Genomic DNA, 22,303 nt, shown 5'->3' on the forward strand with positions numbered 1-22,303 from the left:
ATTGGGCAAACGATACATAAGAGGGAGAGCAGTGAGTCCTACATAGGCCCTGGGACTCACTGGTGTTAGTACTTATCTCTGGATTCCGTAGTGTGAATCTCCCCCTGGTGGGACACCAGTCCGTCTCATCTTACTTCCCCAGCCAAACCAGTAGCCATTTATAGCTGAGTGGACTGAGGCAATGCAGGTGAGACGTCTTGTCCAAGATAAGTAGCGTGACCAGGAATCTAACCTAGGTCTACATATTGGATGCCCATCTCCTTATACTACTGAGCGATCTGCTCTGCATGAAGGAGACACGTGAGGAAAGCCACAAGAACTCTGAAGGAGTCATAGGCTTTTGTGACGTGACTGGGGAAACCTTTGTCTGATGCATCACCAGTAGTTTCATAGTGGAGTGGAACAAAGAAGGGTTTTTTCAAAAGAAGACCTCGAATTTCAGCTACAGTTTGCAAGAAGGCCCGTGGGAGACATGAACCTAGATTTGATCTATTTTCTTGTGTGAAAATTCTTCTCTGCAACTTTACCATGAAGCTGTTGCACTATTCACAATTTTTTTCCAGTTACAAAGACAGAAATCTACAACTCCTTTGGAGTTCTCTGGTTGCCTTGGTGGCTTCCCTCACATCTTGCACCTGCTACTCCAGGCAGATTTACCACAAATGGACTTTCAATAGCATTTTTCCATCCAACTGATACCACACAGCAGAGTCTTGCTTGTAGTTCTTAATGACTAGGAGAAGGCCATGATCAAGTTTAGCCAGTGTTCTAAAAAGTTACTGATGAAGACTGAACAATTTCTTGTAAAATAAATCTGTGGTTAGGTTTTGTGACACGCTATGCCCCCGCTATGAAATACAGGGGGATATAGCAATCAGCGTGTCTGTCTGTCTATTCGCCCATTTTCGCGTGGTAGCGTGATATCTCAAGAACCACTTGACTAATTTCATTCATATTTAGCATAAGTGTGTACTTGGCAGTGTTGCCACAGTTACTTTGAAAAAGTAATCCAATTACTGATTACTGATTACTCCTTGAAAAAGTAACTTAGTTACTTTACTGATTACTCAATTGTAAAAGTAACTAAGTTAGATTACTAGTTACTTTTTTAGTTACTTTCCCCAGCTGCCGACAACAACCCACGTCAACATGACAGTGATACCTGTTTTGCCAAAACTCACTTTATAGTCACCCTTTCTTGACTTCAATGAAAATAAATACTTGTTTTATAAAAAGTAAAATAAAGACCTCTTTCTTGACCTCATATTTAACTGTTGACAGCACTGTAACAGTAAAACTTGCAATTTCAAACCTACATTGTTTATAAATGTAACTATTAAATTCTAACATTTTTCTAACATTTAAATTCTCTAAACATTTTACTTGTCGAAATTATTATTATTTTAAGCAGTATTAGTAGTTGTAGTAAAACACGGCTTCAAAACTGGACCTTTAATCTAGGGGTGTTGTGGGGGGGCACATCCTTGCCCCACACCCCCATTCCATCTGGATTCGCCCCTGCTTTGGCGTTTGAGCACAAAGAATGGATAACATTTATTTATACAGAAAACAGGACCAGATTTACAGGTAAGAAAGTTTTATTGCGTTTTCACATCATGTGGTCCTCAGAAAGAGTGTTTAGGTGCATTTGAGTGGAAAATAGTGTTAGTTGTTGACGCGTCGCGGAGGATCAGCTGTTTTAACGTGCAGATACGGAGCAGCTCAGCTCAGAATTCTAAATAAAGGAGGGAAAAAAGTATAAAAATGTCTTTGTAAAGCTCAGTGCAGGTGTGCTGATCACCGCCCTTTAAGAGGTGAGGACGAGTCGAGCAGCTGCAAAAAAACGCGGATGAAAAGCTCACAGCTCGCTTAAAGTGGGCAGTTCAGTCGAACCCCGACCTCCTGCCCACAGACCAAGTTTAATGCTGCTGTCGACCCACAATGAAAAATAATAGTAACGCACAGTGACATGGAGAAGTAACTTTAAGCTGATTACTGATTTGGAAAGATTAACGCGTTAGATTACTCGTTACTAAAAAAAGTGGTCAGATTAGAGTAACGCGTTACCGGCATCACTGGTACTTGGGTGATGACCTGACACTTTGTATTACTGATTTGTGGGGACCAGAGAGATATGTCATCTCCTGAGTTGAAATGTTTGGTGCAGTTGGCAGAGACTGAGACTGTGGATAAGTACCCCAGATTTACAGAGAAATACAGTTTGTATTTTGACCATAGAATGTAGATGCACTGGATAAGTTGAAAACTTTCCCTTTTTGCAGGAGGTATATTTTTCTGACCTCCTGCTTTTAAACTCAGATAAAACTGAAGTTATTGTACTTGGCCCCACAAATCTTAGAAACATGGTGTCTAACCAGATCCTTACTCTGGATGGCATTTCCCTGACCTCTAGTAATGCTGTGAGAAATCTTGGAGTCATTTTTGATCAGGATATGTCATTCAAAGCGCATATTAAACAAATATGTAGGACTGCTTTTTTGCATTTACGCAATATCTCTAAAATCAGAAAGGTCTTGTCTCAGAGTGATGCTGAAAAACTAATTCATGCATTTATTTCCTCTAGGCTGGACTATTGTAATTCATTATTATCAGGTTGTCCTAAAAGTTCCCTAAAAAGCCTTCAGTTAATTCAAAATGCTGCAGCTAGAGTACTGACGGGGACTAGAAGGAGAGAGCATATCTCACCCATATTGGCCTCTCTTCATTGGCTTCCTGTTAATTCTAGAATAGAATTTAAAATTCTTCTTCTTACTTATAAGGTTTTGAATAATCAGGTCCCATCTTATCTTAGGGACCTCATAGTACCATATCACCCCAATAGAGCGCTTCGCTCTCAGACTGCAGGCTTACTTGTAGTTCCTAGGGTTTGTAAGAGTAGAATGGGAGGCAGAGCCTTCAGCTTTCAGGCTCCTCTCCTGTGGAACCAGCTCCCAATTCAGATCAGGGAGACAGACACCCTCTCTACTTTTAAGATTAGGCTTAAAACTTTCCTTTTTGCTAAAGCTTATAGTTAGGGCTGGATCAGGTGACCCTGAACCATCCCTTAGTTATGCTGCTATAGACGTAGACTGCTGGGGGGTTCCCATGATGCACTGTTTCTTTCTCTTTTTGCTCTGTATGCACCACTCTGCATTTAATCATTAGTGATCGATCTCTGCTCCCCTCCACAGCATGTCTTTTTCCTGGTTCTCTCCCTCAGCCCCAACCAGTCCCAGCAGAAGACTGCCCCTCCCTGAGCCTGGTTCTGCTGGAGGTTTCTTCCTGTTAAAAGGGAGTTTTTCCTTCCCACTGTAGTCAAGTGCTTGCTCACAGGGGGTCGTTTTGACCGTTGGGGTTTTACATAATTATTGTATGGCCTTGCCTTACAATATAAAGCGCCTTGGGGCAACTGTTTGTTGTGATTTGGCGCTATATAAAAAAAATTGATTGATTGATTGATTGATAACTTTCAGGTTTCCAGCCTAATTGTGACCTAATTCAGGCATGTACAACCTGGCAACACACAGCCAAACCTGCATACCAAATTTGGCTGAGCTGGGACCCACAGGGAAATAGTGTTTTTTTTTTTTGTTTTTGTTCAGACTCCAGTAACTCTTTTGCAGGCTGATCATGACATTAATGAAGTATGTGCTGATCCAACCCCCAGCCAAAGCTGTGTGCCATGTTTCGAGTAGCTCAACCCTGCAACTGCAGAGGGGTAGTCCAGAAACCTTTGTGTGGCAGTCACACAGATGTGTACCAGGAATTATTATAAGATTATTATAAGATGATGCAAATAGAATCAGATGTACGAGATCTGTTAGAAAAGTAACGGACCTTTTTATTTTTTGCAAAAACTATATGGATTTGAATCATGTGCGCTTGCATCAGCCAAGCTTGAACCTTCCATGTCTACCACCATTCAGAAGATTCAGACGGCTTTGATGGCTTTTTAGTCGAGTGAGTATCCGAGAAATTGTGGTGAGCTGGGCATGTCAACATGTCCCGTGAGACTTCCAACACGGACTTGCTTTTGTTCTCTACCATTGCGGCTTCGTCCCGATGCGCGAATTCTGCCACACGTCTTTCATTACAAAATCTCCTTTAATAGTGGAATGTGCCTAAAAATGGCTGATGTCCACCTCTTCTGCAATTTCTCTGGGTCACACGACGTCCCGGATCAACACAGCCTTCACTTTGGAAATGATCTGGTCGTTTCAGCCTGTTGATGGCCGCTCGGAGCGCGGTGCGTCCTCAGCCGCTGTGGGCCGTCTTTAATCCAGTTGTAATGCTCCTTAATCCTTGTGATGCCCATAGAATCTTCACTGAAAGCCATCTGAATCTTCTGAATGGTTTCCACCTGGCTGTCTCTCACAGTTTCTTAAAAAATTTGATGCAGCGCTGCTCCAATCGCTCAGCCATTTCCCTGACAATGAAAATCTGACAAGGGGGCTGGACCACTGCTCACTCAAAGCCCGCCCACAGGCGAATGACGCAACCGACAGGCGTGAAAAAACTCACGCATGCGCACGAAGGTTCAAGCTTGGCTGATGCAAGCGCACATGATTCAAACCCATATAGTTTTTGCAAAAAATAAAAATGTCCGATACTTTTCTAACAGACCTCGTACTCAGTGACTTGGACTACTGTTTCTTTCTCTTTTTGCTCTGTATGCACCACTCTGCATTTAATCATTAGTTATTGATCTCTGCTCCCCTCCACAGCATGTCTTTTTCCTGGTTCTCTCCCTCAGCCCCAACCAGTCCCAGCAGAGGACTGCCCCTCCCTGAGCCTGGTTCTGCTGGAGGTTTCTTCCTGTTAAAAGGGAGTTTTTCCTTCCCACTGTAGCCAAGTGCTTGCTCACAGGGGGTCGTTTTGACCGTTGGGGTTTTACATAATTATTGTATGGCCTTGCCTTACAGTATAAAGCGCCTTGGGGCAACTGTTTGTTGTGATTTGGCACTATATAAAAAAATTGATTGATTGATTGATTGATTGAAATGTTCAGGTCCCCTGACTTTTCAAAAGAAAGTGATGTTTTTTTTTTTTTTTTTTAAATATATTTTATTAAATTTGTCCAGTTACTTATAGGCTCAAACGATGGAGAGACTGTGTGAAAATTAATGTATTAATTAATGTAATATTTTTGGCAAACCCCTTGTACACATGCTGAAAGTCTACACTGGAAGAACATCTTATTATTGTGATGTTACTGTGTGGTACAGATGGCAAAAATTACTAAACTTTTGTCACCTTTCCAAAACATATGGACCTGAGTGTATGCACATTAACAATAAGAAATGTGATTTTTAACGCTGGTGACACTTGATGATGGCAACACATCATTGATAATGATCCCAAAATGATTTTAGTGCTAATTTATGCTGTAAAAAATACAGAAGAAGGTGGCACTAACGTGGAGTCTTGGCTTCTGTTCGTGCTGATTGGATTAATGCAGCGATTCAACCTGTGCTGATTTCCTGCCTTTGTGCTTCCTAATCCAGCTTTGTCAAGGTTACTTGATTTCCACGGCTTTTATGCGTTGCAGATGTGCATACCTGTGTGTATAATACCTCACAGAATGTGATCCTCTCCTCTGTCTCGCTCTCGCCTCCTCAGACCCGTACGTAAAGGCCTCACTGATCTGTGACGGGCGTCGGCTAAAGAAGAGGAAGACTTCTATTAAGAAGAACACGTTGAATCCCACTTACAACGAGGCACTGGTCTTTGACATTCCTAATGAAAACATAGAAAGCGTGTCCATCATCATCGCCGTGATGGACTATGACTGGTGAGCAAACTGCAGTGCGTCTGCGCTCCCTACCGGGATGTTTGGCAGGCATTTGGGGTTAGTGGGAGAGGGGGAGGGGGATCGGGGGATTGGGGGCATGTGTTCCCCTGTTGCATTTTGATGGTATTGAACGCGACAAGGGCCTGGTTACAGGGCGGCCTCGTCGCGGGTGCTTCCTGTTTAACATGGACCTCGTGAATAAGCGCTGTGCAGCTAATGAAGGCAGACGGCTGTGTTTGTGCACAGATATCATGTCCTCCGCTTGGCATCTCCATTGGTGTGTGTGTGTGTGTGTGTGTGTGTGTGTGTGTGTGTGTGTGTGTGTGTGTGTGTGTGTGTGTGTGTGTGTGTGTGTGTGTGTGTGTGTGTGTGTGTCTTTGTGCTCACTGACATCAAGCTTTTATGCAGTGCTGTGTGTATTTGTGAGCTACGATTCAATATCCATCCTCAGGAGCTGTAGTCTTTTCCCAGTACTCTCTCATGATAAATGAGACTCTCTTTGCATGTTTCTTACAAGCTCTCTCTCTCTCTCTCTCTCTCTCTCTCTCTCTCTCTCTCTCTCTCTTGCATCCTCCTCCCTTCTCTGCTCTGTTCTGTCTCTCGTTGCTCTTTTCCCACCATGCCTTGCCTCAGTATCGGTCATAACGAGGTTATAGGTATGTGTCGTGTGGGCAGCGACGCAGACGGTCCAGGAAGGGAGCACTGGGCAGCCATGCTGGGCAATCCACGTAAACCAATAGAGCACTGGCATCAACTCGTAGAGGTAAAGTTCAAGCGTTGTTGTTCCACAGAGGTTATGCTTTTGACCATGTCTGGTTTTTGGCTTGTTTGTTTGCAGGATTCTTCAAACTTTAAAGGGGTCACGTTCCTCAGCTTTGTCCAAAGCTGAGGCATGCACTAGAGATCGATAGTAGGTAGATAACTGGGTCCATCTCCTCCTGGTTGTTTGCATGATGACTCAAAAACAGCAAAGGCTGTCATAGTGTAAGGCTCTAAATTAAAAGGGCAAATAATGAGAGCAAATATTAAAACTTGTTTAAAGTTGCAGAATGTCAGATATCAGGGTGAGGGTGCAGATTTTATTATGACCTTACCCGTTATGATTTAGTTTCACTTCATGCTTTCGTACCTTCTCTTTGAGTCATTTGTTCATTTTCTATACCTACTTATTCCAAATAATAGGCTGGAGCCGATCCCAGCCATCACTGGACGAGAGGCTGGGTAGACCCTGGAGAGAGCCCCATGAGGACATGGCAACACATTCACAGTGTCCAGTCCACCCTGGAGGGAAACCACACAAACACGGGGAGAACATGCAAACTCCTCACCTTCTCTCATGATCAGCAAGATCTATGATCTACGTAGGTTGAGTAAGATCAACTGGACTTGTTCAGTTCCTTGAAGACGTTTCGCTCTTCATCCAGAAAAGCTACATTGGTTCTATTTGGAGTAGTCGGAGAATTAAATATCTTCTGTGGGGTCACTAATGTCACAGTGATGGAATGAAAGCCGTTAAGAGGCGTTAGTCACCGGAGCTCACTTGAGTTCAGGCGTGAGTTGCTGTTGCTTCATCTGAGGTGAGGTGATGATGATCTCTGAGTTTCTGTGGTATTGCTAAAAGGATAGAAGTACAGATGGGAGAGAGGAGGTATTGCAGCCCTCCCACCCCTCCTCTGTTTAGAGAAGGTTTCATCACTTTAGGGTCCTGTCCCACTGGCGTTTAGGAGGATTTGCGTATGGATTGCATACAAAATTGGCCCATATTCACCAAACACCCGCAATATCCGTGTAACATGCCTGTATGAGTCGGCCGTCATCCGAACATGCCCATGATCATCCACAGAGGCACGCATGTCCACAGCCAGGATTTTTGAGTAGCTCAAAAATCCTGGCTGCGGATGACATCCGCCTTACATACTCCATATATACTCAATTCATACACAATACATACTCACTCTATGCGCTGTATATCTGCCGTTAACCGCTGATAACCGCAACTGACGGGGTTTTGCGGCTTGGCAGCGGACCGGGACAGCGTGTAAAACAGATATACGAGGTCTGTCAAAGTATCGTACCTTTTTACTTTTTTCAAAAACTATATGGATTTCATTCATATGTTTTTACGTCAGACATGCTTGAACCCTCGTGCGCATGGGTGAGTTTTTCCATGCCTGTCGGTGACATCATTCGCCTGTGAGCACGTCTTGGGAAGGAGTGGTCCCGCCCCCTCGTCAGATTTTCATTGTCTGGAAATGGCGGAATGAAAAGGACTTTTTTCCATCAGAATTTTTTCAGAAGCTGTTAGAGACTGGCACCTGGAAACCATTCGAAAAATTTATCTGGCTTTTGGTGAAAATTTTACGGGCTTCACAGAGAATAAGGACTAACTACAGCTTTAAGGACTGCTTTAAGGACTGCTTTAAGGATGCTCGGCGCTCCGCGCTCTGAGCTGCAATGACGAGGCACAAACCACTGGATCATTTCTAAGCTGATGGCTCTATGGATACGAGACCATTGTGTGCACTTTCTCTGGTTATCACAAGAGCTGGACATCAGCCATTTTCCGGCAGATTTCACTTTTAACAAGAGATTTTGTCATGGAAAGCCGCGCAGAGGCTTCGCGCGTCACGACCGATTCGCTGATGAAGCGAGACAAAGGAACACCTCCGTTTCGGAGTGTTTGAGGACAACTTGGGAGCTCTTGTGATAACCAGAGAAAGTGCACACAACGGTCTCATATCCATAGAGCCATCAGCTTAGAAATGATCCAGTGGTTTGTGCCTCATCATCGCAGCTCAGAGCGCGGCGCGCCAAGCGTCCTTAAAGCTGTAGTTAAAGTCCTTATTCTCTGTGAAGCCCATAAAATTTTCACCAAAAGCCAGATAAATTTTGTGAATGGTTTCCAGGTGCCAGTCTCTAACAGTTTCTGAAAAAATTCTGATGGAAAAAAAGTCCTTTTCATTCCACCATTTCCAGACAATGAAAATCCAACGAGGGGGCGGGACCACTCCTTCCCAAGGCGTGCTCACAGGCGAATGACGTCACCGACAGGCGTGGAAAAACTCACGCATGCGCACGAGGGTTCAAGCATGTCTGACATAAAAACATATGAATCAAATCCATATAGTTTTTGAAAAAAATAAAAAGGTACGATACTTTATTGACAGACCTCATATATCGTGCCCATCATGTCCACATCACAAACTAAAATATGTTGTAGCGAATGCATACAGATTGGCCACGAATAAAGCATTTTTATTACATCTGATTTACGGACAATCTGTGAATGCATAACAAACACGTTACGTAAACCCTCATAAGTACTATATGTGGCAGAAAGCGACATAACTGCCAGTCAGTGCCGGTCCGGCTGTGTAAATCCACAAAGACGTAGTTGCTGCAATCGCGCCACAACTCACGCTGAAGTCTGTTTTCTGTGACACTCAAAAAAAAAACATCGTCTCAAACATCGGTGTGAATAATGATGCCGAAAGGAGCGAATGCGCTTATTTTATGACCGCGATGCAGATGCCATGCACACGCAACACGTGCGCGATGCATTCATAATAGGTTAGGTTAAACTTTATTGTCCCCACAGGGAAATTTGTCTTGGGCTCACAGTGTTGTTTGACACATACACAACATTCACAACATTTAACATCCGGACACACAGAAAAACGGTGCAACAGTCAGCTGATCTGCACAATTCCAACAAATAGAATATGACCATGTCATGATATTGCACAATCCCAAGTAAAGTGTATTTGCAGATAAAGTGACTTCAGTATACTGCACCTACCCAATAAATAACATTATAATTACAATTCAACAATTAAAAAAACACATTCCTACTGTCTTGTCTTATTTAACAAAGCCACTGATGTGGGAACAAAAGAGAGTTTGAAGCTGTTACTGCGGTGCTTGATCGCTCGATAGCGCCTCCCAGAAGGTAGCAGAGTATATTCACTGTGCAGTGGATGGGAGGGTTCTCTGGTTATGGCTTTAGCTTGTGCCAGGACAGAGGTTTCAAAAATTGTCTGGAGAGAAGGAAACTCCTTCTGTCCTATGATTTTCATAGCATTTTTTACAAGCTGTCCAATTTTGGTTTTACCCTGCACTGTGAGTGAGCCAAACCAGGCCACTATTCCATATCTAATGAGGCTCTCCAGCACCGCATTATAAAAACAAACCATGATTCGGGTGCTTACTCCAAACAATCTAAGTCTTCTGAGGAAGTGGAGTCTTTGGGAAAGTTTCTTACATAAAAAATCCACATGCACATTCCACCTCAGATGATTATCCACATAGACGCCCAGATATTTCACTGACTCCACCTGTTCTATCTCCCTGCCTCCAGTGATTACTGAGTCATGGGGCAGGAGTCTTTTTGGATCAAAGACCATTTCTTTGGGTTATAATACACCCGTAATAATGCCGTGATAATCTCAATGTGTTGAATCAGTTTCCTCACTACACGTGTTATATAACCGTGATTGTTCATCATATATTCGCTATATATTATTAATATATCTGTAATTCATACTGGGACATTTGTCATTTTTGGCCATTTTTGTTGTGGGCAGCAACGAACCGCAATTTGTATACTCAATTCATGCGCAATTAATCCTCTCCCCAGTGGGTCAGGGCCCTTAACAATCATGGTTTTTCTTGGCACCTCTTTCAAACCAAATGTCTTCCCTGTCTAAGATATAAATGGTGTTATCTTCAAGGTTTACCTGTTTTGCTTCAGGTGTTGGTAGATGGCTGAGTCCTGGTCACAGGAACTGGTCCTTCTGTGTTGATCCAGTCGTTTGATGAGCGACTCTTTGGTTCTCTGAGGTGGAGTTCGTTGCACTGAAAAACACAACCCAGATTGTTTTAGTGGGTTTGTGGTGTGCAGTCTTTAGGATGAACTAGTTTTAGTCTGGAATGTTGTATTTGTTGAACATACTCCTGAGTTTCTCATAACTTCCAGCCACATATGGAATGCCGGTGTTATTCTCTTTGTTCTTCATTTCTTCAGTGTTGGTGTTCCTTTTGGCTCTTGTAGCTTTTTTCACAAAGTTCGTTTGGATGTCCACAGACTTTAAGTACCTCGTTCAGGTGCCGGAGTTCCTTTTCTTGGGCACTTGTTGGGATGTCATTAGTAAGTAAGTAAGTAAGTAAACTTTATTTATATAGCACTTTTCACAGACCAGGGTCACAAAGTGCTTCACATGATAAAATCAATAAATACAAAATAACACATGCAACCATTTAAAATAAAATCAAGCTAAAATGCAATTTTAAAAAGGTGAGTCTTAAGTTGCTTTTTAAAAACATCGACAGAGTCTATCGAGCGAAGGGAGCAGGGAAGCTCATTCCAAAGGCGCGGCGTCACGGCTTTAAAAGATCTGTCCCCTCGAGTTTTAAAACAGGTACGGGGAACCATCAGCAGGTTCAGGTTGGAGGACCTCAGGGCCCTGGTGGACACATACGGTTGGATCAGTTCCTTGATGTATTCCGGAGCCTGCCCATGCAGAGCTCTAAATGTAAGCACCAGGATTTTATAATTTGTCCTAAACGAGACAGGGAGCCAATGCAAGGACTTGAGTATTGGGCTAATATGGGCTCTCCTGTGGGTGCAGGTCAGAAGCCGTGCAGCAGAGTTTTGCACAACCTGCAAAGGAGACAGTTCTTTCTTATTAAGACACGTGAACAGGCTGTTACAGTAATCCAGTAGCGAAGACATAAAAGCATGTACAATCATCTCTAACTCTTCAAAAGACACCATTTTTCGAAGTTTAGAGATATTCCGGATCTGGAAAAAACTATTCCTAACTAACTGTTTCATATGATGTTCCAGAGACATCCCTTTATCCAAGATAATGCCAAGATTGCGCATTAGCCCAGTGTCGCAGGGTTGTGATAGTATCTCCCAGCTTACGTTCCACTGGGTGGTGGGAATCAAAGAGAAGGTACTGGTCTGTGTACGTGTGGGTATCCTGGTGACTCCCAGTGTGAACATTCCTCTCCTCATTTATGTGAACATCACAATATGATGTATGACCCTCCATTTTTTTTAAAAAGGGGGTGTTTGAACTTGTTAGCCAGCACTAGCCACCAGTAGACAGTGTATCAAGGAGCATCCACTGGTTCCTTTTCTTTTCTTCTGCAGTCTTTCTGCAAAATGTGAAAGGCAAAGTAAGCGTATCAACATGTAGCGAGTGGTGTAACATGGCAGCCTCCACGCAGGGGCCTATGAAGAGCCGACCTCTGCTGCACCGCTCGTGTTAATTTGCTGAAAATATGACCTGACATAATTAACTGGAGTCTTGTTTCAAGTAGAACAAACAAAAGACAAAACCCAAATTCACAGTACATAATTATTATGTTTCTATAAGTATTACCAAATATTTTAGATATCCTTCATATTGGAATCGACCTACATATTACTAAAATTAGACTTTTTTATTTACTTCCATAGTACCAAGACACTCTTTAGATACAACCTGAAGCTGATTGACCCCAAAGTGCTGAGAATTGACATAATGAGACCTATTCAAATTCAACTGCAGTGTAGCCAGTCGAGCGCCTTGTCCATTAGCTCATTGGATTTCATCCCTGATTGGTGCTGAGGTTCCTTCAGCCACAGAGAATGATTTTATTATTAATGTGGCACATCATTATGCAGGCAGCATTTTAATGAGGGACTGTGCTGTGCAAATGATTTAGTCTCATTTAATGTGTGCTGAGAGATAATTGAAATGTCTGCATATCTCATACTTATGAATACATAAAAATGGGTGAACATTTCACCTTTAAAAATACATTACTGCTCTTTGGGGACATGGGTTGGTGTTGATGCTTCCACCACATGACAGGACCACATTGGGTTCTGGATGGCAACCACTCAGGCACACAACTGGCCTATACCCCCCTCTCGAAAATAACCATCTATCTATCCACCATCTACCATCATCAGTAACCATTATCTATTGGTCACAGGCAGATGACACGTAGGATAGTGCTGGACCTTCTCCAGCCGCTGGGGTCCACAACACTGAGGCATGCTGGATCACGCCTAGAGAAAAGTGCCACATCACCAAAATGTTGAACTTGTCGTTTCCTAAAGTCCCTTTAACACCGGGCCAATGTAGAATTGCGTAATGCGGCGTACCAACTACGCTGAGGGACGCAAAGGAGTCCACAAAATGGACATTCGGCAGTCCAGGGCTCTTCGGAAGTCTACTGTATGCAAGTCTACACAACACTATGCTACTGTGCACCATGCCTACGCAATTGTATGCTATCCTACGCCAGTTCTTTCATGTTTTGTTATCAGTATATATATAGATTTTATTCATCTCACTGAACTTTGCTGGCGGTGAAGCTTCAAAACCACTAAACAAGGTTCCCCCTGTGCCCAGCATTTTTTTTTCACGATGCAGCTGTCCCGGCGTGCTCGATACGCAGCACAATGCAACTCGACGCAGGCCCGGTGTGAAAAGGGCTTAACAAAGCAAGTGACACTCCTCATCTGAGTCTCCCTACGTCACCATTTGTCTGACACAGTCATTCCAGCAGTAAACAAGGATTGTCTGAAGACACGAGGTAACAAAGACATCCAGTCATTGACTGAACATCCAAGTCTCACAACCACCCAGTAAGACAGACAGGACCAGGACCCTGAAGACTTGAACCTTTATTAAAAGATATTGGCATCACCAAAACACCTCACAGCTCAGTCCGCTCTTCCCAAGTATCTTCCAGTGTCAAATGCTGAGAACCCAGAGACATGAATGGACAATCACAAAACCAGACACTCCAACTTTTGGGTCAATAACACCACATCTTTTTTTTTTTTTTTTTTTTTTGCGTGGCCTCCTGCAGTTTCTAATGATATTTGATTGTATTGAACCCTTTAAGCCCTTAAAGGGTTAACCAGGTCTTCACAGTGATTTCATTATTGTTCGTTGTCCTCATTATATGAGGTCTGTTAGAAAAGTATCCGACCTTATTATTTTTTTTCAAAAACCATATGGATTTGAATCACGTGTGATTACGTCAGACATGCTTGAACCCTCGTGGGCATGCAAGAGTTTTTTCACGCCTGTCGGTTACGTCATTCGCCTGTGGGCAGTCTTTGAGTGAGGAGTCGTCCACCCTCTCGTCGTTTTTTCATTGTTTAGGAATGGCTCAGAGACTGTTGCTTTGTTTGATAAAAATTTTTTCAAAACTCTAAGGCACAACTGAGTGGACACCATTCAATAAATTCAGCTGGTTTTCGGTAAAAATTTTCACGGCTGATGAGAGATTTTGGTCTGGTAGTGTCGCCGTAAGGACGGCCCACGGCACCTGACGGCGATCTGCACTTCGAGGCGGCAGCGTCTCACCGTTTCAAGTTGAAAACTTCCACATTTCAGGCTCTGTTGATGCAGTAAGTCGTCAGAGAACAGAGAACTTTCAGAAGAAGTCGGCATGAGGAGTTTATTCGGACATTCCATTGTTAACGGTCATTTTGTAATGAAAGAACGTGCGGGCAGAGTCGCATGTCGGGCCGGACCCGACCGCGGGGGGTCGCGACAGGAAAAACACCTCCGTTGGAAACCTTAACGGGCAAGTTGGAACATGCCCAAACTATTAAACAATTTCTCAGTTACTCACTTGTTGAAAGCCATCAAAAGCCGCCTGAATTTTACAAATGGTTTTCAACATGGAGGTGTTTTTCCTGTCGCGGCGCACACAGATTCGCCGAGTCGTCACGGAAACGACTCGGCGCACGTCTTTCATTACAAAATGTCCTTAAACAGTGGAATGTCCACATAAACTCCTCATGCCGGCCTCTTCTGAATCTTCTCTGTTCTCTCACGATGTCCTGGGTGAATTAAGCCTTAAATTAGGATGTTTTCAGGTCGAAACAGGCCGACGACGGCGCCTGGAAGCGCTGCGCGACGTCCTGCTCCGTGGGAAGTCCTTACACCGACAGAAACACCCCATAATCTCTCATCAGCCGTTAAACTTTTCACCAAAAACTGTTGTGTGGGCCGCTGAAGAGGAGGTACTGCTGGCCCACCACCACAAGATGGCGCCCTGCTTGAAGTGCGGGCTTCAAGCACGAGAGGGCGTCGGCTTTGCTGGAGGTGACAGCTGTCATCAATCAACACAAGCTGTCACCCATCACCACCACTACAAAGACCGGACTGCAACTCCACCTCCTCGCCGAGAAATCAACTACCATTCAGGTAATTTCTCTGCTGACTAACACTTTGTGTGTAATAACCTGAACTTCTGTTGCAGCCGTTTTCCTGGAGTGTGTCCTTATCTGGAGGATTGGCGTTTGGTGTGGCAGCGACGGCTTCGCCTCACACCCCAACTCAGATAAGTGGTTGACCAGGAGCTGCACGAGTGTGTGTGATTGGAGGTGGAGGTTTTCCCTCCTTTACTTAATACAGACTGTGGGATTACTGAGTGTGCGAACTCACACTCATCTGGACTGTCTCTGTTTTCTGCCAGCAGTACCGGGTCTGACTGCTGAAGACAGCGGCCACCTGGGGCGCAGGGCTTGGCGACTCCGGTGTTCTTCAGCTCCGTTGGCGGTGGAAGCTGTGTGGGGATCCAGCTCTTCTCTCTCCAGGCGTCTTCTATCGTCGAGCCTGCCCACACGTCACCTGGTGTATGATTGACAGTCACCATATTGTTATTGTCTGTACGTTGTTGTGCGATTCACAACATTAAATTGTTACTTTTTGGCTTATCCATTGTCCGTTCATTAACGCCCCCTGTTGTGGGTCCGTGTCACGTCACTTTCACAACAGAAAACCAGCTAAATTTCTCGAATAGTGTCCACTCGGATATTCCTCACAGGTCCAGAAAAAATTTTGATAAAGCATCGCGCACCGTCTGGAGCAGCGTGTGAAACAAAGGAATTCAGCCGAGAGGGCTGGACCACATCTCACTCAAGGCCTGCCCACAGGGAAATGATGTCACCGACACGCGTGAAAAAACTCACGCATGCGCACGATGGTTCAAGCATGATTGGTGTAATCGCATGTCATTCAAATCCATATAGTTAAAAAAAAATAATAAAAGTGTCGGTTTCTTATCTAATAGACCTCGTATACCATTTTTAATTTGGTGAGTTACAAGATATAAGACTTTATTGTTTTTGAGTTATTTTGTTAATAATCTGGTGGGGATGGATTCAGTTATCACCTGTCAGTCTGTCTGTTTTACAGGATTCATGTCTATTCTCTGATCAAAGCCAAGAAAACTCGTTATAGGAAATTTAATATGTAGAAGTTGCAGACATGAACGAGTGAAGCTCTTCAGCATCTCACCATGTCATTTAGGTCTTTCTGACTTTTTTTGAGTAAATGCTTCAGGGGAGCATTAGCATGGCTAAAACCTTTCAGCTTCTGAGGGAGCTCCGCCCCCCCAGACCCCCCATCTTTTTAAACATTTTTGTTTTTTGCCTGTCAGCTTCTGTGCCCCCCCCCGACTCATCACCTTTTAAGCATTTCTCTTTCTTTGCCTTCCAGCTTCTGGGGAGCTCCACACCACAGTACCCCCTAATTACAGCCCTCTTAACCCTCTGCCACTTTAAGCATTTTTAATATTCAAAGTTTTCAGCTAGTTGACAGTAGGGCTGTACAATATGGCCAAATTATTCTGATTATGATATATAATATGACTATGATTTCATGCAAAGTGCAGCAAGAGTGAAAATTAAACATTCTTAAATAAAACCACACTCATTTTGCACTCATCATAAGGTTAGGATACTGTGCCCTCCAAAGGTATGGCAACACTTGATATTTCACACATTTTAATTTGTTTATGCCATTTCAAATATAAGAAAAAAAAAAAAAAAAATATATATATATATATATATATATATATATATATATATATATATATATATATATAAATCGAATCAAAATCAGTTTTATTTATATAGCGCCAAATCACAACAAACAGTTCCCCCAAGGCGCTTTATATTGAAGGCAAAAGCCATACAATAATTACAGAAAAACCCCAACGGTCAAAACGACCCCCTATGAGCAAGCACGTGGCGACAGTGGGAAGGAAAAACTCCCTTTTAACAGGAAGAAACCTCCAGCAGAACCAGTCTCAGGGAGGGGCAGTCTTCTGCTGGGACTGGTTGGGGCTGAGGGAGAGAACCAGGAAAAAGACATGCTGTGGAAGGGAGCAGAGATCAATCACTAATGATTAAATGCAGAGTGGTGCATACAGAGCAAAAAGAGAAAGAAACAGTGCATCATGGGAACCCCACAGCAGTCTACGTCTATAGCAGCATAAATAAGGTTCAGGGTGGTTCAGGGTCACCTGATCCAGCCCTAACTATAAGCTTTAGCAAAAAGGAAAGTTTTAAGCCTAATCTTAAAAGTAGAGAGGGTGTCTGTCTCCCTGATCTGAATTGGGAGCTGGTTCCACAGGAGAGGAGCCTGAAAGCTGAAGGCTCTGCCTCCCATTCTACTCTTACAAACCCTAGGAACTACAAGAAAGCCTGCAGTCTGAGAGCGAAGCGCTCTACTGGGGTGATATGGTACTATGAGGTCCCTAAGATAAGATGGGACCTGATTATTCAAAACCTTATAAGTAAGAAGAAGAATTTTAAATTCTATTCTAGAATTAACAGGAAGCCAATGAAGAGAGGCCAATATGGGTGAAATATGCTCTCTCCTTCTAGTCCCTGTCAGTACTCTAGCTGCAGCATTTTGAATTAACTGAAGGCTTTTCAGGGAACTTTTAGGACAACCTGATAATAATGAATTACAATAGTCCAGCCTAGAGGAGATAAATGCATGAATTAGTTTTTCAGCATCACTCTGAGACAAGATCTTTCTAATTTTAGAGATATTGCGCAAATGCAAAAAAGCAGTCCTACATATTTGTTTAATATGCGCTTTGAATGACATATCCTGATCAAAAATGACTCCAAGATTTCTCACAGTATTACTAGAGGTCAGGGTAATGCCATCCAGAGTAAGGATCTGATTAGACACCATGTTTCTAAGATTTGTGGGGCCAAGTACAATAACTTCAGTTTTATCTGAGTTTAAAAGCAGGAAATTAGAGGTCATCCATGTCTTTATGTCTGTAAGACAATCCTGCAGTTTAGCTAATTGGTGTGTGTCCTCTGGATTCATGGATAGATAAAGCTGGGTATCATCTGCGTAACAATGAAAATGTAAGCAATGCCATCTAATAATACTGCCTAAGGGAAACATGTATAAAGTGAATAAAATTGGTCCTAGCACAGAACCTTGTGGAACTCCATAATTAACCTTAGTCTGTGAAGAAGATTCCCCATTTACATGAACAAATTATAATCTATTAGATAAATATGATTCAAACCACCGCAGCGCAGTGCCTTTAATACCTATGGCATGCTCTAATCTCTGTAATAAAATTTTATGGTCAACAGTATCAAAAGCTGCACTGAGGTCTAAGAGAACAAGAACAGAGATGAGTCCACTGTCTGAGGCCATAAGAAGATCATTTGTAACCTTCACTAATGCTGTTTCTGTACTATGATGAATTCTAAAACCTGACTGAAACTCTTCAAATAGACCATTCCTCTGCAGATGATCAGTTAGCTGTTTTACAACTACCCTTTCAAGAATTTTTGAGAGAAAAGGAAGGTTGGAGATTGGCCTATAATTAGCTAAGATAGCTGGGTCAAGTGATGGCTTTTAAGTAATGGTTTAATTACTGCCACCTTAAAAGCCTGTGGTACATAGCCAACTAATAAAGATAGATTGATCATATTTAAGATCGAAGCATTAATTAATGGTAGGGCTTCCTTGAGCAGCCTGGTAGGAATGGGGTCTAATAGGCATGTTGATGGTTTGGAGGAAGTAACTAATGAAAATAACTCAGACAGAACAATCAGAGAGAAAGAGTCTAACCAAATACCAGCATTACTGAAAGCAGCCGAACATAAAGATATGTCTTTGGGATGGTTATGAGTAATTTTTTCTCTAATAGTTAAAATTTTATTTGCAAAGAAAGTCATGAAGTCATTACTAGTTAAAGTTAAAGGAATACTCAGCTCAATAGAGCTCTGACTCTTTGTCAGCCTGGCTACAGTGCTGAAAAGAAACCTGGGGTTGTTCTTATTTTCTTCAATTAGTGATGAATAGTAAGATGTCCTAACTTTACGGAGTGCTTTTTGTATATATAAAGATTAAAAATTTCTAAAAGTATCTTCCTCAAACTCAAACTGAAAGCAGATCTCTAAAAGTTGATAAAACCTGTAAATAATAATCAGTTTTATTGCCAGTTTTCTTCAGACAAGTCAGGGGATAGAAACATGAACATTTCCAAGTCACTGAATATTTCTTGGACTTTATTTCCATCAATTATGAAGAAATGCAAAAGTTTCTTTCACCAAAACATCAAATCTAGGCTTTCATCTCAGATGTACTTTTTGGAAAATTGTAGCTGAACTATCAAGTCTTCTTTTTAAGAAAATCCTCCTCTACACCACTTCATCAGGAAGATGGATTTTATATTTTTAATTAATTTCTATCAAGTTGTAGGCATTTGCTTTCAGTTTGAGTTTAAGGATGATAATGTAAGATTTATTTATTTATTTATTTGTATTTGAAATGGCATAAACAAATCAAAATGTGTGAAATACCAAGAGTTCCAATACGTTTGAGTACAGTTCAGAAACACTCTGTGGTATCGGTATTCTCAAGTGAAATGCATCATCCTGGTGTCACTCAGAGAGCAAAATTAAGGGGTTATTTAATAGACAGCTGCCTGCTCATTTAAAAAAAATCACTGGAGAAACATGCATATATAAGACAACCCGAATTAAAGGAGAAATGCCGCTTTAACAACCTGGACCTCATTTCTGGCGTAAAATATGGTCATTTACTCACCAATATAACTTTGGTGTCATTATTAGTCATTATTAGTTCAAACGACATGTTCAGTTCAAATCTGAGGCAAACATTTGTCTTCTTCTACTAAGGTGGATTAGAACTTTTTGTGGTACACAGCACCAACTATTGGACAGAAGGAACCTAGCAGTCAGTATGAGTCACTGATTTCAAAATGCAGCTCTTTTCAACCAGACTTGTGGTGCCGTGACATGTCAATCATATGTGTCCAAACAGATTTCAGGGGCGTCCAGTGCAAATCAGGCCTCCGCTGTAGCTCCATCCATGCCAGGAAGGGTTTGACATTTGACATTTCCTGTTTCACTGTGGACTCAAAATTTGGAACTTCCTGTTTGGGACTCACTATACCATGAGTGAAGCTCATCTTATTATTTTTTATCTCATTAAATGCTAAAATATGACAGATGAAGAACTGGAAAAAAATGTTAAAGCCCCAAGAGAGTGAATCATTTTTAAATGTGATGTATATAATTAAGTTAACACTGTACTCAAATATCAGTGTAATGAGTAATCAGTGTCTCTTTGTTGTAACATCTTTGTCTTTGCAGGAAAAAGCAATCGGTACGTTTGTGTCAAAGAGTGCGACAACACCTTCCTCGAAGCCGCACATCGTGGTGGACAGTCCTCATTCCGATTAATAGTGTGAGCCTCCGATTTCTTCTTCTTCCCTTTTTGTCACCCACACAGTTTTAACGCCAATACTGCCTGTTTAGGAGCAGCGTATAATTGGCCTTTTACACCGACAGCACAAAGCGCATAATCCCACTGAAAGAAAAAAAAAAACACCCCACCCTCAAAAATGCTTGCTCCAACAAGTCCACTGAGGAGGCTGTACAGGAGACTTCCTCTGGTTAAATGTCCCGTCCTTACAGGTCACCTGTCCTCTCTGCAGACCCACACCTGCTGCTGCTCTTCAAAATCAAACTAAGGCTCAGTTATGAGCCACTCTGATTATTTGAAAGAGTTGTTTCCTTCTATATTTTGACATTAAATGAATGAAAAGTTAAACACGTAATGACGTGAAAGTTGAATCAGGAAGACAATCTTTTGCTTGCACAGGTAGAAGAAGCTCTGCCCCGGTTCTGTATAACTTCAAAGCATTCAAGGTCACCAAAATATTTAAATTAATGTATTTGTAATAACTCTGAGATAGACAGACAGATAGACAGACAGACAGAGAGACAGACAGACAGACAGATAGACAGATAGACAGACAGATAGATAGACAGAGAGACAGACAGACAGAGAGACAGACAGACAGACAGAGAGACAGACAGACAGAGAGACAGAGAGACAGAGAGACAGACAGACAGACAGACAGACAGACAGACAGACAGACAGACAGATAGATAGATAGATAGATAGATAGATAGATAGATAGATAGATAGATAGATAGATAGATAGATAGATAGATAGATAGATAGATAGATAGATAGATAGATAGATAGACAGACAGACAGATAGACAGATAAGGATATGATTCCTTCTTTATGTTCTCTAATGCCATATACCAACACAGTGCAGAGTAGCTACCTAAACTCTGTAAGGGAGATAGAGTATCTTGTCAATAGTTTTACATCCTCATTGAAGACAACTTTGGATGCTGTAGCTCCTCTGAAAAAGAGAGCTTTAAATCAGAAGTGTCTGACTCCGTGGTATAACTCACAAACTCGTAGCTTAAAGCAGATAACCCGTAAGTTGGAGAGGAAATGGCGTCTCACTAATTTAGAAGATCTTCACTTAGCCTGGAAAAAGAGTCTGTTGCTCTATAAAAAAGCCCTCCGTAAAGCTAGGACATCTTTCTACTCATCACTAATTGAAGAAAATAAGAACAACCCCAGGTTTCTTTTCAGCACTGTAGCCAGGCTGACAAAGAGTCAGAGCTCTATTGAGCTGAGTATTCCATTAACTTTAACTAGTAATGACTTCATGACTTTCTTTGCTAACAAAATTTTAACTATTAGAGAAAAAATTACTCATAACCATCCCAAAGACGTATTGTTATCTTTGGCTGCTTTCAGTGATGCCGGTATTTGGTTAGACTCTTTCTCTCCGATTGTTCTGTCTGAGTTATTTTCATTAGTTACTTCATCCAAACCATCAACATGTTTATTAGACCCCATTCCTACCAGGCTGCTCAAGGAAGCCCTACCATTATTTAATGCTTCGATCTTAAATATGATCAATCTATCTTTGTTAGTTGGCTATGTACCACAGGCTTTTAAGGTGGCAGTAATTAAACCATTACTTAAAAAGCCATCACTTGACCCAGCTATCTTAGCTAATTATAGGCCAATCTCCAACCTTCCTTTTCTCTCAAAAATTCTTGAAAGGGTAGTTGTAAAACAGCTAACTGATCATCTGCAGAGGAATGGTCTATTTGAAGAGTTTCAGTCAGGTTTTAGAATTCATCATAGTACAGAAACAGCATTAGTGAAGGTTACAAATGATCTTCTTATGGCCTCGGACAGTGGACTCATCTCTGTGCTTGTTCTGTTAGACCTCAGTGCTGCTTTTGATACTGTTGACCATAAAATTTTATTACAGAGATTAGAGCATGCCATAGGTATTAAAGGCACTGCGCTGCGGTGGTTT

General features: G+C 42.1%; 1 protein-coding gene across 1 annotated transcript in view; it reads left to right on the plus strand.

Moving 5' to 3' along the window:
* The window catches only part of syt3 (synaptotagmin III), a 113,082-nt gene that overhangs the window by 81,313 nt on the left and 9,466 nt on the right, over window positions 1-22,303 (plus strand). The window contains exons 9-11 of the mRNA XM_034190388.1: window positions 5,620-5,791; window positions 6,425-6,554; window positions 20,256-20,349. Of these exons, the coding sequence (XP_034046279.1) occupies window positions 5,620-5,791; window positions 6,425-6,554; window positions 20,256-20,345 (392 nt within the window). The 3' untranslated portion in view covers window positions 20,346-20,349. The remainder of the gene's footprint in view (window positions 1-5,619; window positions 5,792-6,424; window positions 6,555-20,255; window positions 20,350-22,303) is intronic.

The sequence above is a fragment of the Thalassophryne amazonica genome, chromosome 16 (assembly GCF_902500255.1).
Source record: "Thalassophryne amazonica chromosome 16, fThaAma1.1, whole genome shotgun sequence".
Lineage (NCBI taxonomy): Eukaryota > Metazoa > Chordata > Actinopteri > Batrachoidiformes > Batrachoididae > Thalassophryne > Thalassophryne amazonica.